A 15,822-nucleotide genomic window follows, 5' to 3' on the forward strand; every position below is an offset into this window, starting at 1 on the left:
CTCCAGCACAGTGGCCTGGAGGGCGGGCCAGCATCGCATCTTCTCTCCTGGATCTGTCTTTGTCCCCTTGGTCCAGGTCCTCCACCTTGGGACCCCAGCACAGGGTCGGGGACAGAGGACGCCTCCGCCTTCGTTGAAAGACTAGTGGGATATGAACCTTGTGCCTCTTTATTTGGGGTGCTTTTCTCGAAACGTCTTGTCTTTATTTTGGTGATGAATTTTCTTTTCTGGACCCTGAGGTTTTAGGCAGACCCGTTTGTTGCTTTTGCCTTTTTTTCCCCTTAGCTTGACTATTTTTTATATAAGTACATGTCATTCTGGGTTCTATTAAGAACTGGTTTGGGGAGTTCCCGTCATGGTACAGTGGAAACGAATCCGACTAGGAACCATGAGGTGGCAGGTTCAATCCCTGGCCTCACTCAGTGGGTTAAGGACCCGGCGTTGCCGTGAGCTGTGGTGTAGGTCGCAGACGAGGCTTGGACCTGGTGTTGCTGGGGCTGTGGTGTAGGCCGGCAGCTGTAGCACCGATCAGGCCCCTATCCTGGGAACCTCCATGTGCTGCAAGTGTGGCCCTAAAAAGACAAAAAAAAAAGCCGGTTTGGGTTCGTCTTCACTCCCTCCAATTGCTGCATTTATTATAAAATGCTGGTTTTGGTTTTGGTTTTTTTCAACTCTGTCTGCTCTGCAGCCTGTGGAGCCCCCGGGCCAGGGATCCTATCTGACCCATGGTCACAACCTAAGCTATAGCAGTGGCAGCACCGGATCCTTATCCCACTGTGCCAGGCTGGAGATTAAACCCACGTCCCAGTGCTCCAGAGATGCTGCCCATCCGTGGTGCCACGGAGGAAACGTCTGCTTTTGTGTTTTGCAGGTTTTTGGGGTTTTTTTTTTTTGGCTGCTCTTGAGACATGTGAAAGTTCCCAGGCCAGGGATCGAACCCGAGCCACAGCAGTGACAACGCCGGGTCCTTAACCACTAGGCCACCAGGGAACTCCACAAAGTGCTTTTCTTGAAACTATAGAACATTGTTATTTTTCAGAAACAAGAGTTGAAATAAAAGAATCTGTTCGTGGCCAAGATATTTTCATTATACAGACGATCCCCAGGTAAGAGCCCAACTTTATTTATTAATCCCTTTTCCTCTAAGCCTCTTAGTGTCGGAACTGCCTCTCCGTCCATGTGAACATCTGTTCCATTTTCCTTCAACTGTAAACGTGTCTGCGTGTTGAAATGAATGCTTCCAAAAGACGCACATGGGCAGAGGTACAGTCTTTTGGAATTCCAGCCACGCTTGTCACGCTGTACTTAATTATCACCTGTTCTCTTGGATCCCTTCTTCAAGCTTTCAATGCCTCAAGGGCAGAATATCTTCCCTCCATCACGGGAACCGACGCCGGTGTCGGCTGCGTTCAGCGGAAAAGCCTTCGTCATTCAGGGCCCGGCGTAGCTGTTCCTGGTTCTGAGCTGTCCTGAGAGGCGCCTGCACTGCCTTTTGTTTTGCGCAGTGGCCCGGGGTCCTGGGGCCTTCTAGCGAGTCCCTGCTGCAGATAGCATCTGCTGCTCCCTGCCTGCGGCGGGAGGGCCGGCCCTGGAGAATCCTGGCGTACCTGAGAGTACGGGTCCTGCAGGGTTATCTGCTCTCAGCCCCTCACGGGATGTGGGCTGCTTAGGTTATGAGTGTCTTTGAAAAATCCAGCCCTTCATGTCTTGATCAGCTTACATTCCTGAGACTGTGTTAGTTAGCACAGTGGCATGGGGTGCCAGCAGCTTGGGGACACTTTTTGTGTATCTTTTTTTTTTTAAATGGCTGCGCCGGTGGCATATGGATGTTCCCAGGCCCAGGATTGATTCTGACCCAAAGTTGTGTCCTACACCACAGCTGTGGCAATGCCAGATCCTTGAATCCACTGTGCCAGACGAGGGATCAAACCCACACCTCGTCAGGCAACCTGAGCCACTGCAGTCAGGTTCTTAACCCACTGTGCCATGGTGGGAACTCCTGTATATATTTTAATCCTTATATGTCAGTCCCACATGGCAGCTATTGTTGGCCTCCACGATACTGTGATATGTGTGTGTGTGTCTTTTTAGGGCCGCACCCTCGGCATATGGAGGTTCCCAGGCTAGAGGTCTAATCAGAGCTGTAGCCACTGGCCTACACCAGAGCCACAGCAATGCCAAATCCGAGCCGCGTCTGCAACTCCACAGCAACTCAGTATCCTTAACCCACTGAGTGATCGAACCTGCGTCCTCCTGGTACTAGTTGGATTCCTTTCTGCTGAGCCACGACGGGAATTGTCTGTCTTTAAGCCATCTCAGCCTTAGCTTAACCTGCATCTTCACCTGGCATTTGAGCTGACTTTGAGCTTTTCCTCTGGGATGGGCGCAGACTTGCTCGTGGGCAGTCGTGGTGCCACAGCAGGCGAGCCTCTCTGGGAGGCTTTGTTCTGGTCCACGAAGTCAGGGGTCATCCCTGAGTTGGAGGAGGAGCTAGAGGTTGTGGCCTCTTCGTGTCGGAGTCGGCATCGTGTCAGGTGTCCCGGATGCTGCCAGTGACCGAGGCGTCGATGAGCCGCCTTCCTGCCGTGTCCAGCTGCTGCCCAGCGCGGTCAGCTGGCACGGTGGAGGCTTTGATGCCGGGGTGAAAGTGTAATCTTTTTTAATAAATGTCGTAATTGTAGGATTGGCTTTGATAGCACGTTTCTCCAAGGCTCTCAAGTATTCTCTTCCCTTGACTTTTTGCTTCTTTTTTTTTTTTTCCCCTCATTTTTCGCGGCCCGGGCCAGGGATCAGATCCGAGCCACAGCCACAATTAAGCCACCACTGTGGCAGTGCGGGACCCTTAGCCCACTGTGCCGGTCCGGGATTGCACCTGCGTCCCGGCGCTCCCGAGACGCCTCCCATCCCGTTGCGCTGCAGCAGGAGCTCCTCTGCCTTTGCCGTTTCCCTGAGTCTGGGGAGTAGGAAGAGGTGTAACGACAGCAGCAGCTGAGTCTGCAGGGGCCGGTGTGGGAAGTTGGTGCCGCGTGTGAGGCTTTAGGTGGCTCATCCCGTCCAGGTGGCACCCCCCCTCTGAGGCAGGTGTCACCATCACCCCGTTTTGTGTCCTCTAACCACAGATTGCCACGTTTGGGTATCACTGTATGCGTGTTCAGGCCTGTAGGGTCGAGGGACAGCTGTACCCACAGTTTCCCTTTTTGCTATAATCCCTCCCTCCCCGGCTTTAGCTCTGACTTCCTTGAACCTGTCGTAACAGTGGAAACTCACAGTCTGTTGGGGGGCAAAAGAGCGCTCACGGCCAACAGCCCCCCTGGGAGCTTGCCACAGCGTGTGGCGCGTCTCCTTGGCGGTGGAAGTGTGTGCTTCCTCTAGTTCTTGGGTTCCAGCCCTCGCGGTGACCAGGAAGGCCGTAGAAGTATTTAATAATGCGTCGGGAGTGACCCTGGGGCAGGGATACTGACCGACCTTTACAACCCGCCCGCGTTTTCCAGGGAAAGGTGAGCGGGTTAATGGCTAGTTAGGAGGCTTTTGTCGCTTGTCCCCGCCCCCGCCCCCCACCTGTGCTTGGGGTGATGGAAGATTTGACCAAAGGAAGAGGAAGGGGGTCGTCCGTGAAGTTGCAGCAGAGAGAGCGAACCTTGTGGAATAAGCGTGAGGGCAGTTGGACGTCCTTACTATGCGGACGGCTTTCTCTTTAAAGCAGCTGCACAGAGCCCTGTCCTGAAGAGGGGGCCGTCGCCTTGCAAGGACGTGCTTTGAGATGCCCTAGAAGCCACCCTTGTCCTCCTTGTGGCTCGGTGGGTGGGGTGGCATCAAAGCAAGCGCGGCCTCACCTGGCAGTTCCCGCATCTCTTACGGGACGGGGGAGGAAAGGCTTGGAGGAAAAGGACCGAGGGGATGCGCGTGTGTGTCCCACAAAGAGGGCGACGTGTTTGTGGTTGGGTTTGTATAAACTACTCCTTGGTCTGCTTGACTGCCGACTGTTCTAGTGACAGCTCAGTGCTGGCACGTTAGCAGGGAATTCCGCTTTCGAGTACTGTCTGCTACAACCCCTGCCGTAGATGGTCCACTCAAAACGCACAACCTGAAGTTCACGTCAGGTTTCACCGGGGGCTCTCCCTGGGGGCTGCAGCCCAGGAGGCAGCCTTCCAGAAGCCTCCGAGGAACCACTCCCTGGGGACGGCGGAGCCAGGATACATAGGAGTTCTTGGCTGGGGGGGAAAAGCCATTCAGTGGGTCGGCAAAGATTATTGCTAATCCCGAAGAACAGACGGCTCAGGTTAATGATTTCCTGTGTGTGAGAAGGGGCAGGGGTCGGGATCTTTGAACTTATCCCTTAGATAGGCATCGTCCAAGGGTGTGCTGTTTCAGGAGCCAAAGCCCGAATGCTCCCTCCTGGACCTGGGTGCCAGGCTGCGGCTCCTGGAGATGCACCAGCTGGAGGAATAGATGGGGGAGGTTTTCCTCTCGTGGAGGAGGAGAGGCTGTTACCCAAAGTAATAAGGCTGATCTCAGACCAGCAGAGCGAAGCTTGGACATTCCAGTACCTTCAGTCACCTTTCGAGGCCTTTCGTTGGTGCCCTGGTCGCTCAGCTTACTCACCTGGCGGGACCTCCCGCGGCCGCAGCCGGGGAGGGAGAGAGGTTTGGGGCAAGGCTTGGGGTCCCCACCGAGCTTTCACGCCCTCTGCAGGCTGCCTCTGGGTTCTTGTGGAGGCTTCTTTACATAGATTAGATAGGATTGATCACCTCCTCAGCCTTTGGCGACTGATTCACATTCCAGAGGTCACGAGGCTGGGGCTGAAAGTTCTGCCCCTCGAATCACCTGGTGTGTCTCCTGCCAACCAGTCCCCTCCCTTAGCAGCCCCAAGTCACCTGTTAACGTAACTCGGGACACCTTTATCCCTTTGAGGACATTCCAGGGGCTTTGGGAATGCCAGAAATGGGAAAGAAGTCCAAAGTCGTATTTCTCAGGCTCCCAGAGACGCCGTGCCGGGACCAGGCAAGACGGAGATGAGGCTTGCAAGGTGTTTGTGGAAGGACGGTTTTCATGTTTTACGTTCCAGACTCAAGCATGTTGGTGCAACAGAAAACTCATTAAACGAGCTTTACAGCTCACACGCTTCGGGCGATTGAAGTGTTGGCGTTGGGGGCACAGTAAGTCCGCCACTACTGCCGTGTTATCAGGACCCCCCTCTGTGGTGGTGGGCTGCTTTGCGGTCCCGGGCACTTTAATTGGTGAATATAGGCCTTAGCTGTTTCTTCTCCACTCTATATTTGTTTTTGCCTTTCAAAAATGAGAGCGCTGGGAGTTCCCGTTGTGACTCCGCGGGTTAAGAACCCAACTCGTATCCATAAGGATGTAGGTTTGAACCCTGACCTCGCCCAGTGGGTTAAGGATCCGGCATTGCCGTGAGCTGTGGTGTAGGTCGCAGATGTGGCTTAGATCCCGCGTGGCTGTGGCTGGGACGTAGGCCTGCAGCTGTAGCTCCGATTTGACCCCTCGCCTGGGAACCTCCATGTGCCTCCGGTGCGGCCCTTTGAAAAGAAGAGAAAACTAGTTGGGAAACAATTAAGAACGTTCTAGTTTGATACAAAGACACAGGCACCAGGCAGGATGTGCTGGGAACAGCCTGAGGGAACAGATAAACAAAGCCGAGGCTGCCAGCCAATTTCTCTTCACGCTGCTCTCCCACAAAGTAACGGCCTGGTGTCCAGTTCGTCCGGTGGCCCTCAGTGAATGGGGAAGGCCACTGTGACAAAAGCCTTTTGTCGCCTTCCTGACCAATGAGGGGTGGGGCGTGGGAGGTTGTCTTTAGTCCTGGGCTGAGCCTGTCGGATCCCTTGGCGTGGGTCACCAGGAAGGGGAAAAAGTGAACGATAAAAACCTCACGGGAGAAATTAGTAATTAACGAGGGGAAAGTTACTCTGAAATCCAGGCTCCCTGTAAAAGGTTCTTTGTTCCATTAATATCTTACCATCTGGGCCTCCCTTGTGGGCCGTCCAGACCTCACGGTCCGTGGTTGTGCCTTAGAGATGCTGTCACAAAGCCAGCCCCCAACCCACCACCCGGACAGAGACTCTCCCAGAGTCTCTTGTGTTCACTTCAGCTCTAAAAGTATGGTGGGCATGGCAGTTGCTATAAGAAACCAGGTCCCGTGGAGCTTGTATTTTATTTTTTCTTTGCCCGCCCTGTGGCCAGGGCCCAAATCCGAGCCGTTGCGACCTGAGCTGCAGTTGGGGCTGCAGCAACACCTGATCCTTTAACCCATCCTGTCAGGCCCGGGATCGAACCTGTGTCCTGGCCCCGTGGAGATGCTGCCGATCCCATGGGTTTAAGTCTCTACGCGGTCTCCAGAGGTTAACTTCAGAGCCACGGGCACCAACCCAGATGACCCGATGGGGAAGGGAAGCTCTCCCCTCGGGCATGGAGGATAAGCCTGGCTGGGAAGGGGGTTGGCCCCGCGCCCCTCCTTGGGACCGGGGATTACGGGGGTGATCCCGGCAGGTCTGACCCCCCCCCCACGACCACGACGACAGCGAGGTCAGCCTTGCTCCCCGAACACAGTGCCTGAATCAAGTTGCTCAACCAGTATTTGCTGAGTGGCTGACCCAGGATGAGAACCCTTGAAAAGGGTTGGAAACTGACCAAGTGCTATGAATTCCTAAGTACCTGGAAAGGGTTCCATGAGTGGTTTGTCCTGATTATACCAGGTCGTGCGTGCCCTAAAAAAAAAAAGGGAAAAGGGAAAAAGAGGTCGTGCGTGCTCGGACCTTTCGATGCCAGACCTGGGACATGATTGATTTGGGAGCCGGAGAGAGAAGGACGGTCCAGTTTATTTCAGACAAAGGAAGTGGTAACCGGGAAATGATGTCACCTGTCGGCAGCCTGGGAGGAAGGTCTAGTTGACTTGAATCTCCGAGCTGAGCCCAGAATCAGCTGCGCCTCCCCTCCCCTCCGGGAGCCACGTCCCCGGCAGAACGTTGCGACAGTGGTGACAAATGGCGACTACAAAGGGGGTCGGAAGTCGCATGCGGATGCGGAAAAGTCAAGAGTCAGAGTCAGAGTCAAGGGATGTCTTAGCGTCCCTGACTCTCGGGGGCACAGGTGCGAACACAGACTGTCTTTGCAGAGGCTGGGATGAAACGGCCTGACTGCCCTTCAAGCTAAAAAGCCTTTCGTGATGAAAGTTTCATCCTCGTGTTTACGCAACCACCACTTACTAAGTCTCTGCTGTGTGGGTGGTGGGCTTTCCATTGTGCCCTGGGTCAGATCATTCAAGAACTGAATTATCTGAGCGGAATTATCTCAAGAGCCTGCTCCTCGCTTGAGACTGAGACGTGGGGAATGGTCGTCTTTATCCGGGGAGGGAAGGGAGATATGCAAAAGAGAGTATCTTTTTTTTTTTTTTTCCGAACGCAAAAGAGAGGGTGTTTGCAGATGCTTGGATCATCTGAAGGGGAGCGAGGCAGGGGAGAGAGAGATCGTTGAACTTTTTGGAAGATTATCCTGAAGGATTTCAAGGCCCTTAACTTTCGTTTCCCTTTTTTTTTTTTTTTTTGTCTTTTCAGGGCCACACCCACGGCATATGGAGGTTCCCTAGGGGTCGAATTGGAGCTGCAGCCACCGGCCTGCACCAGAGCCACAGCAACACTGGATCCAGGCTGCACCTGTGACCTACACCACAGTTCACTAGATCCTTAACCCGCTGAGCGAGGCCAGGGATCGAACCTGCAACCTCATGTTTCCTAGTCAGATTCGTTTCTGCTGCGCCACGATGGGAACTCTGGCTCTTAACTTTCTTAACGGCAGAGCCCATCTGATGCTTGATCAGCCCTGGCAAAGGTTAGGAGTCAGCATTCATTAAAATGTATCTTTCAGATTCCTGTGTGCTTCTTTGTCTCTGTTCAGTTTCTTTTCTTTGCTTTTTTTTTCCATTTTGGCCACCCCTTGGCATATGGAATTCCCGGGCCAGGGATCATATCTGAGTTACAGTCATGCCCTAATCTGCAGTCACGGCAGCACCGGATCCCCAACTCACAGTGTTGGGCCGGGGATTGAACCTGCGCCCCAGCGCTCCCAGGACGCTGCCAATCCCATTGCACCACAGCAGGAAGTCCTGTTGGTTTTCTTCTTTGTTAGGAATCTGTGTATCTCAAGGAAAGAGGGAACGGGGGAGGTCTTTGGAAATTCAGTTTCAAGACCTCCCTGCCCCCACCCTTCTCTCCACCCCCAAAAGGAAAACCGGCAACTACTTAGAAGGGCAGGTGTGCTCCCAGGGGGGGCGAGGTGCACGCACCTCAGCCTTAGAAGACTCCCTCCCGGGGATGTGCCAGCCGGCGTGGGTTAACTCTGGTCATGAGCCAAGCACGTCTGCTTCACCTGCCACTCCCGTGACCACGTCAGGGACAGGAGAGCCGCAGTGGATAACTGAGCTGTGAATTTAAGCAACCCCGAGTGTCAACCGGAGCTGGTGCAGCCAAAACAAGAGTACCAGGCTCTGTCCCGCATCCCTGAGGGCCGCCCGAAGGCAGCGCAATGATCTGCGTGACCCACACCTTGGCAGCCCCGGTTGGCCCGGTCTCTTCCGGGGGTTCGTCCGCGAGACGAATCCCAGAGGGCCCCTCTCGTCTGTTTCAGAGACGTGAACACGGCCGTGATGGAGCTGCTGATCATGGCCTACGCGCTGAAGACGGCCTGTGCCAGGAACATCATCGGCGTCATCCCCTACTTCCCCTACAGCAAGCAGAGCAAGATGCGCAAGCGGGGCTCCATCGTGTGCAAGCTGCTGGCCTCCATGCTGGCGAAAGCCGGTGAGTGCGGCCGCCCCGTGCCGGCTCCGGCCAGACCGCGGCTGGCCGGCTTGGTCTGAGACCTGCTCCCTCTCAGTGTCGGCCTGGCTCCCTTCGCGTAGCTCTGCTTGGGGGCGTAGGTGTCCATTCTTTTCCTGTTCTCTCTGTCCTGCTTCAGAGCGATTTGCTTCAGTGTTTTCTCCTCTTCTCTAATCTTGTTGGTTTTTTTTTTTTTTTTTTTTTTTTTTTTTTTTTTTTTTTTGTCTTTTTGCCATTTCTTGGGCCGCTCCCGGGGCATATGGAGGTTCCCAGGCTAGGGCTCCAATCGGAGCTGTAGCCACCGGCCTACGCCAGAGCCACAGCAATGCGGGATCCGAGCCGCGTCTGCAACCTACACCACAGCTCACGGCAACGCCGGATCCTTAACCCACCGAGCAAGGGCAGGGATCGAACCCGCAACCTCATGGTTGCTAGTCGGATTCGTTAACCACTGCGCCACGACGGGAACTCCATCTCTTCTCTGATCTTGGACTTTTTCATCATTTTCTCTGCTTTTGCATTTCATCTTATCCTCGTTGAAATTTTAGCTGGCGATCTTGGCATTCAGAGGAAAGCTCTGGGTCTCGATTTATTTAAACCTTCACTAAATTCTGTTTACGTACATCCGAGGAACGCTGGACTTTTTTTTTCTTTTGTTTGCTTTTTTAGGGCCACACCACCGCATATGGAGGGTCCCAGGCTAGGGGTTGAATTGGAGCTACAGCTGTGCCGAGGGTGTGTCCCTAAAAAGACCCAAAAAACCCCAGTCTAATACGTATTTGAGTCCCCAGAAACATACTTGAATTCTGTTCTCTCTAAAAATACACAGTGGTTTTGTAAAGAATGGGTGATTCTGGTTCTTTGCTCTGGGAATTTTGCGATAACCTTTGGCCGCGTGCCGTGTATCTACATGGTGGACATGTGTTTCGTGTAGCGCTGTCGATTGTGAGAGCCTTCCTTGTTCTTCTGCCAGTGTACCCTTCTGGACCCCTTCCTGTAGGGTGTATAGAAATTGTTGCAAACTCTTCAATCTCTTCTCCTTGCGTTTTGTGGATTTCTTTCCTTCTAGTGTGTGTGTCATTTTGCTTTCTTATTCCTTATGCCTTGACCCACCATCCTCTACCATTTCTTCCTAGATTCTTTTTTTTTTCTTCTTCTCGTACTTCTGTTTTTATTTTATTTTACTGGTAAATATCACATTCTTTAAAACTGCAGTTTACAGAGCTTACATTTATAACATTGTATTGTATTATAGGACAGAAGGAACTCGAGAGCATAAACATTTCAAATTACTTGGAGATATTTGTGCAGAAATAACACTCGTTGGGATCATTTATAGACACCTGGGAATCAGTTCTGTTATGCCTCGCATTTACATTAGACTAAACACAATTCCAAATTAAACCGTTTTGCAGAAGGTGAAGGAAATCATAGATCTAGTTATGCCCTCATATTTATTTATCCTTTAAGTTTTTCCAAGAAGGTAATCTTTTTTTTTTTTTTTTTTTTTACTATTTCTTGGGCCACTCCCGAGGCATATGGAGGTTCCCAGGCTAGGGCTCCAATCGGAGCTGTAGCCACCGGCCTACACCAGAGCCACAGCCACGCGGGATCCGAGCCGCGTCAGCAACCTACACCGCAGCTCATGGCAACGCCGGATCCTTAACCCACCGAGCAAGGGCAGGGATCGAACCCGCAACCTCATGGTTCCCAGTCGGATTCGTTCACCACTGCGCCTCGACGGGAACTCCCCAAGAAGGTTTTCAAAATCTATCTTCCTAGATTCTTGAATGAAAGGCTTACTGGGGGTTTTTTTTTGTTTGTTTTTTCCAGTCTGTTTTTGCTTCAGTATTTAATTCCTTACTCATATTTTTGCTCCTGCCGGGTTTTCTCTTCATTTTCACCAAGCTAATAATTATCGCGGCAGAAAGCCCTGTTTTTCTAGTTTTAGTTTTTTAATCCGTGTGAAGGGTTGCAGGCATCACATTGTCTTCGGTGCACTAAGTGCTGCTAACGGTGCAGAGGAGCCCAAGAGCCAAGGTGCTTGTTTACGACCCCCCCGCCCTCAGGCTCCTGTCAGGAACCAGGTGTTGGGTGTCGAGTTTGTGTCCACTGTAGCCGCTGACTTGTGGGGGCGACCTTTGTAATTTTTGGTTTTGAAATTTCAGGTTTAACTCACATTATCACTATGGATCTTCACCAAAAGGAAATCCAAGGCTTTTTCAGCTTTCCCGTGGACAACCTTAGAGCCTCGCCTTTCCTGCTTCAGTACATCCAGGAAGAAGTGAGGAGCCACCAGCCCGTACCCCACTGTCCTCAAGAGACCCCGTGCGGTTTTTCTCTGCTTCCAGGTGTCCCTACTGAAAGGCACAGCACAGCCGCAGCGGTCCTTCCCTTAGGGCGTAGCTCCCGAGGCAGCCAGATAGGGTCAGCTTTTAAGCACAGAGCATCGGATTTTTTCAGAGACATTAAAAATGGATTTCCTTCTAAGTACCTTTAGCAATCTGCTTATGTTTTCTTTTCTAAAATAAGGCTTTCAAGAATTGATAATTTTCTATTTTCTTGATGTAGCCTACTGTTGCTGCGATGCTATTGACGAGGGTTACAAAGTTTTAAACGAGTGAGTGAGATTCTAGCATCTGTGTTTGCGTGTGTGAATCATAGAGGAAAAAGACATCCTGCCAGCCTCCAGCTGTTGGTTTTTTGAGACCTTTTCAGTATGTCCTCATTTTTTTCTCCAAATCTAGATTCCAAATTACAGAAATGCGGTGATTGTAGCTAAGTCTCCTGATGCTGCAAAAAGGTAACTAAGCCAGGCATGGATTCTCTTCCCTTTTGGGTGCTTCTGAAATCAAAATGAAGTGTTTTGGGATCAAGGGTGGGCCTTAGAACAGCCCCCGAAAGCGCATGGGCTCCCGTTTTCCCCCAAATCCTATCACGTCCTGAACCCCAGCTTTACCTCTCGTCTCCAAACACCACGGGCCGTTCTCTGAAGGACTCGGTTTTCTCCAAGAGGGAACAGTAAGCTCTTCCTTCAGGTTCTCCAGGGAAAGAGAACAGGAAGACCACGGTCACTTTTCACGCAGTGTTTTGTTTGGGGGGGGGTGTCTTTTTATTTATTTATGTATTTATTTTATTTATTTATTTTTTAGGGCCGTACCCACAGCATATGGAGGTTCCCAGGCTAGGGGTCAAATTGCAGCTACACCTGCCGGCCTACACCACAGCCGCAGCAACACAGGAACCGAGCCGCAGCTGTGACCTACACCACAGCTCACGGCAACACCAGATCCTTAACCCACTGAGCGAGGCTAGGGATCAAACCTGCGTCCTCATGGATACTAGTCAGATTTGTTCCTGCTGAGCCATGACAGGACGTCCCAGGCAATGGTGTTTGAGACCTTTTTGAACCGAGTTCTTGTGAAGATGAGTGTACGAATACTGGACAAAGGGTTCCAGGACCAGAATGACCTAGAATCAGATACTAGCCTGCCTCTCACCTCCCTTGCGTTTCCACCCAGCCTAGGCCTCGTGTCCTGATCTGTAGAAGTAATTGCTTCGCACGTCCCTAAATGGACGGTACTTTCATTCTGTGGTTAACAAAACGGTGAAAAAGTGACCCTTGGGTTTGCCTTCCCGTGAATCTCTGCCTTGGTCTTCCTCTCAGGGCCCAGTCGTACGCGGAGAGGCTGCGTCTGGGTTTGGCCGTGATCCACGGGGAAGCGCAGTGCGCGGAGCTGGACATGGACGACGGCCGCCACTCCCCGCCCATGGTCAAGAACGCCACCGTCCACCCCGGGCTGGAGTTGCCGTGTAAGATCAGCTCTGCGTTTTTATTCTGTTCGTCAGTTGAACGTTTCGAATAGTACGAATGGCTAGGAGTTCATACCTAGGTGGGTGTATGCTGTCTTACTGTTTGGGGTGGGTTTTTTTTGGTCTTTTTCTAGGGCCGCACCTGTGGCATATGGAGGTGCCCAGGCTAGGGGTCGAACAGGAGCTACAGCTGCCGGCCTGCACCGCGGCCATAGCAACGTGGGATCCAAGCTGCGTCTGTGACCTACCTCACAGCTCACAGCAGTGCTGGATCCTTAACCCACTGAGCGGGGCCAGGGATCAAACCCGCATTCTCATGGATGCTAGTCAGGTTCGTTAACCGCTGAGCCACAGCAGGAACTCCATGTCTTAGTATTTTTAAATAATCGAATGGTATCACATGGGTTTTATGTTTCGGTGACATGGTGATAGCAGCCATTGCTGAAATATGAGGCTTTGATGATCAGGCCACTTTAGCACTTACTTCAGTGATGTAGCCCTTTGGCCCGATAACTAACTTGTTATTACTCCAACAGAATGGAATCTGTTTATTTTAGAGTCTGTATCTGTTTGCAGTGCCTCAGAAACATACAGGTTAAAAGGGTGGAGAAATATTAGAATCTGAGGTTACACCTCAGGCAGGTTATTTCAGACAGGCTTCTGTCTAAGATGTAAACATTAAAATTTTTTCCTCCATCCTGTAAAATTTCCATTGCTTTGTTTTCAACTTTGAAGATATTTAAATAAGAGAAACAAGTCATATACTCTTAAATATTTGGTATTACAGCATTTTGGGGAGATTTTCATAATTCAAGTTCTTGAATAGGCAATATATTCACACATTTCAAAATTCCAAAAGTATAAAATCTTGGAATTGCTGTTGTGGCTCCGTGAGTTAAGAACCTGACTCATATCCATGAGGAGGTGGGTTCGATCCCTGGCCTCGCTCAGTGGGTTAAGGATCCCCCTGTTGCCAGTAGCTGTGGTTAAAGATGTGGCTCGGATCGGCATTGCTGTGGCTGTGGTGTAGGCTGGTAGCTGCAGAGCTGTGGCTTCAATTCACCCCTAGCCTGGGAACTTCATATGCCGTGGGTGGGGCCCTAAAAAGACTACATATACATATAGACATATGAATGAAATATACGTCCTTATATGTGTCAAATCCTCGATGGTGGTACCTCCCCACCACCCACATCCAGGCTCTCCACTCAGGTGGTTTCTCGCGTCTCCACTCAGAGGCTTCATGCAAACACAGGCAGATGTGTGTTTTTTTGCCCTCGTTTTCACACAGATGGTTCTATTTCACACACATCGTTCTGCCCATTCCGTTTTTCATTCCATAGCTCGGTCCCTCTCGGTCCGTAGGCCTTTCTCGGTCTTTACAGGTTCCTGGTGCACTGGTTATGGGTATAACCCACCCCCGTTGACCTGCTTGTAGGTTTTTTCCAAGCTTGGGGTAAGAAAAACAAGGCTTGGTAGTAATAAGCACATGCTGAGTCCTTATGCTGTGCCAGGAGCCGTCCTGAGCCCTTGAGTAGGTTTTTGAGTTGGTCCTCGAACCAGAGCATGTGCAGCTGCTCTTGCCATGGTCATCGTGCCAGTGGGGGCGCCCCCGCGGCAGGGCTGGTTGGGGCCCAGGTTTGGAATGTGGCCCCTGATGCCAGAATCCACCTCTGCCTTGTTTTTTTCGCCTTTTATTTGGAACCAGCTGCAGACGTGGAGAAGAATTGAAGGAATGATACAACAGTCCTCTCCACTCTTTGCTTGCAGCCCCAAATCGGCCACATACCTATCTGGTTTTTCCTGAGGAGGGTTGCAGGCGCCCTGTCCCTTTATTCGCAAACACCTCTGCGCGTGTTTTCTGACCAAAGAGCTCACAGAACTGACGCAGATACCAGGCTGCGGATCGGGGCGTTCGGGGCTCTTGTTTCTCTGTTGTTCACAGTGTCCTTCGGAGGAAGAGCAGCCTGTGGGGTCCCCGTCCCAGTGCGGCATGACCCCCGGGGCCACTTCCCTTCGGTCTCCCTTCATCCCCGGCGGCGCCTCTGTCCTCTGGCTCCTGTGACCTGGATGCTCGGGAAGAGTGGCGGCCGCGCTTCTGCTGAGGCTTGTTTCCCATGTTGGGCTGCATCAGGCGTTACCACGAGTTCTGTCAGCTGGTGGTTTCCAGCTGCCCCTCTTCCTGACCCGTCGCCTTTCTGTCTGCGTGTGTGCCGTGTGTCCAGTCCATTGCTGCCGCTTACCTGGCTGCTCACACTGGCCCGGTGGCCTGGCGCGTTCTTGGGGCGCGTCCTTATCGTGCGGGGAGCCTGCCTTACTGCTTTTCTGTGCAGCGTGGTGTTCCGTGTTCATCTGGCACTTTCTTAGCCCTGGCATCAGCCGTTTCTCCACGGCGCCCCAGGTCCTCCAGTGGAAGGTGGTGCCTGGAAACCCAGACGGGACCTCAGCTGGACATCTGCGTTGCCTGCATCCCACCCGAGATGAACCTTGAATTATATTCTTTGATAGATGACTGAGGGTATTTACAGAATAAAGACCAAGACATCAATCGCTGGGTCAGAAGTTATTTTGATAGATATTGCCAAATTATCGCAGTATTTTATGTGGTGAGACTCTTTTTTGTCTTTTTTCCATTTCTAGGGCTGCTTCCCGTGGCATATGGAGATTCCCAGGCTAGGGGTCGAATCAGAGCTGTAGACACCAGTCTACCCAGGCCACAGCAACGCGGGATCCGAGCCGCATCTTCGACCTACACCACAGCTCACGGCAACGCCGGATCCTTCACCCGCTGAGCGAGGCCGGGGGTGGAACCCACAGCCTCATGGTTCCTAGTCGGGTTCGTTAACCACTGCGCCACGACGGGACCTCCCGTGAGACTCTTGAGAACGCTGCCTTGTCCCTCGCGTAACTCTTCCCCTCGCATCATCACCCCTTCGTGGGTCTGTCGGTGTGCTTACGTTACAATTTGTGCAATTGCCATAGGATCATTTCCTATGACTTCTTTTTAGATTGAGCCAGGAGAATTCAAAAAAAAAAATGCTATTTCTTGTATGTACAATTATACCTTACAAATTAAATAATGCTTTAAAAAAATTTTGTCTTTTTAGGGCCACACCCACGGCATATGGAGGTTCCCAGGCTAGGGGTCGAATCAGAGCCTGTGCCATGGTCACAGCAG

The 15,822-nt window shown here is 51.9% G+C and overlaps 1 protein-coding gene across 3 annotated transcripts in view; it reads left to right on the top strand.

Annotated features, from left to right (window-relative positions):
• The window catches only part of PRPSAP1 (phosphoribosyl pyrophosphate synthetase associated protein 1), a 33,161-nt gene that overhangs the window by 9,868 nt on the left and 7,471 nt on the right, over nucleotides 1–15,822 (top strand). For 2 of the 3 annotated variants that reach the window (XM_021066595.1, XM_003131174.3), the window contains exons 3-7: nucleotides 1,040–1,106; nucleotides 8,641–8,813; nucleotides 11,000–11,115; nucleotides 11,579–11,634; nucleotides 12,499–12,644. In XM_021066595.1, coding sequence (XP_020922254.1) covers nucleotides 8,660–8,813; nucleotides 11,000–11,115; nucleotides 11,579–11,634; nucleotides 12,499–12,644 — 472 coding nt within the window. In that variant the 5' untranslated portion in view covers nucleotides 1,040–1,106; nucleotides 8,641–8,659. The remainder of the gene's footprint in view (nucleotides 1–1,039; nucleotides 1,107–8,640; nucleotides 8,814–10,999; nucleotides 11,116–11,578; nucleotides 11,635–12,498; nucleotides 12,645–15,822) is intronic. The other variant, XM_005656921.3, reaches the window with a different exon arrangement.

This window comes from Sus scrofa, chromosome 12 (assembly GCF_000003025.6).
Source record: "Sus scrofa isolate TJ Tabasco breed Duroc chromosome 12, Sscrofa11.1, whole genome shotgun sequence".
Taxonomy (NCBI): Eukaryota; Metazoa; Chordata; class Mammalia; order Artiodactyla; family Suidae; genus Sus; species Sus scrofa.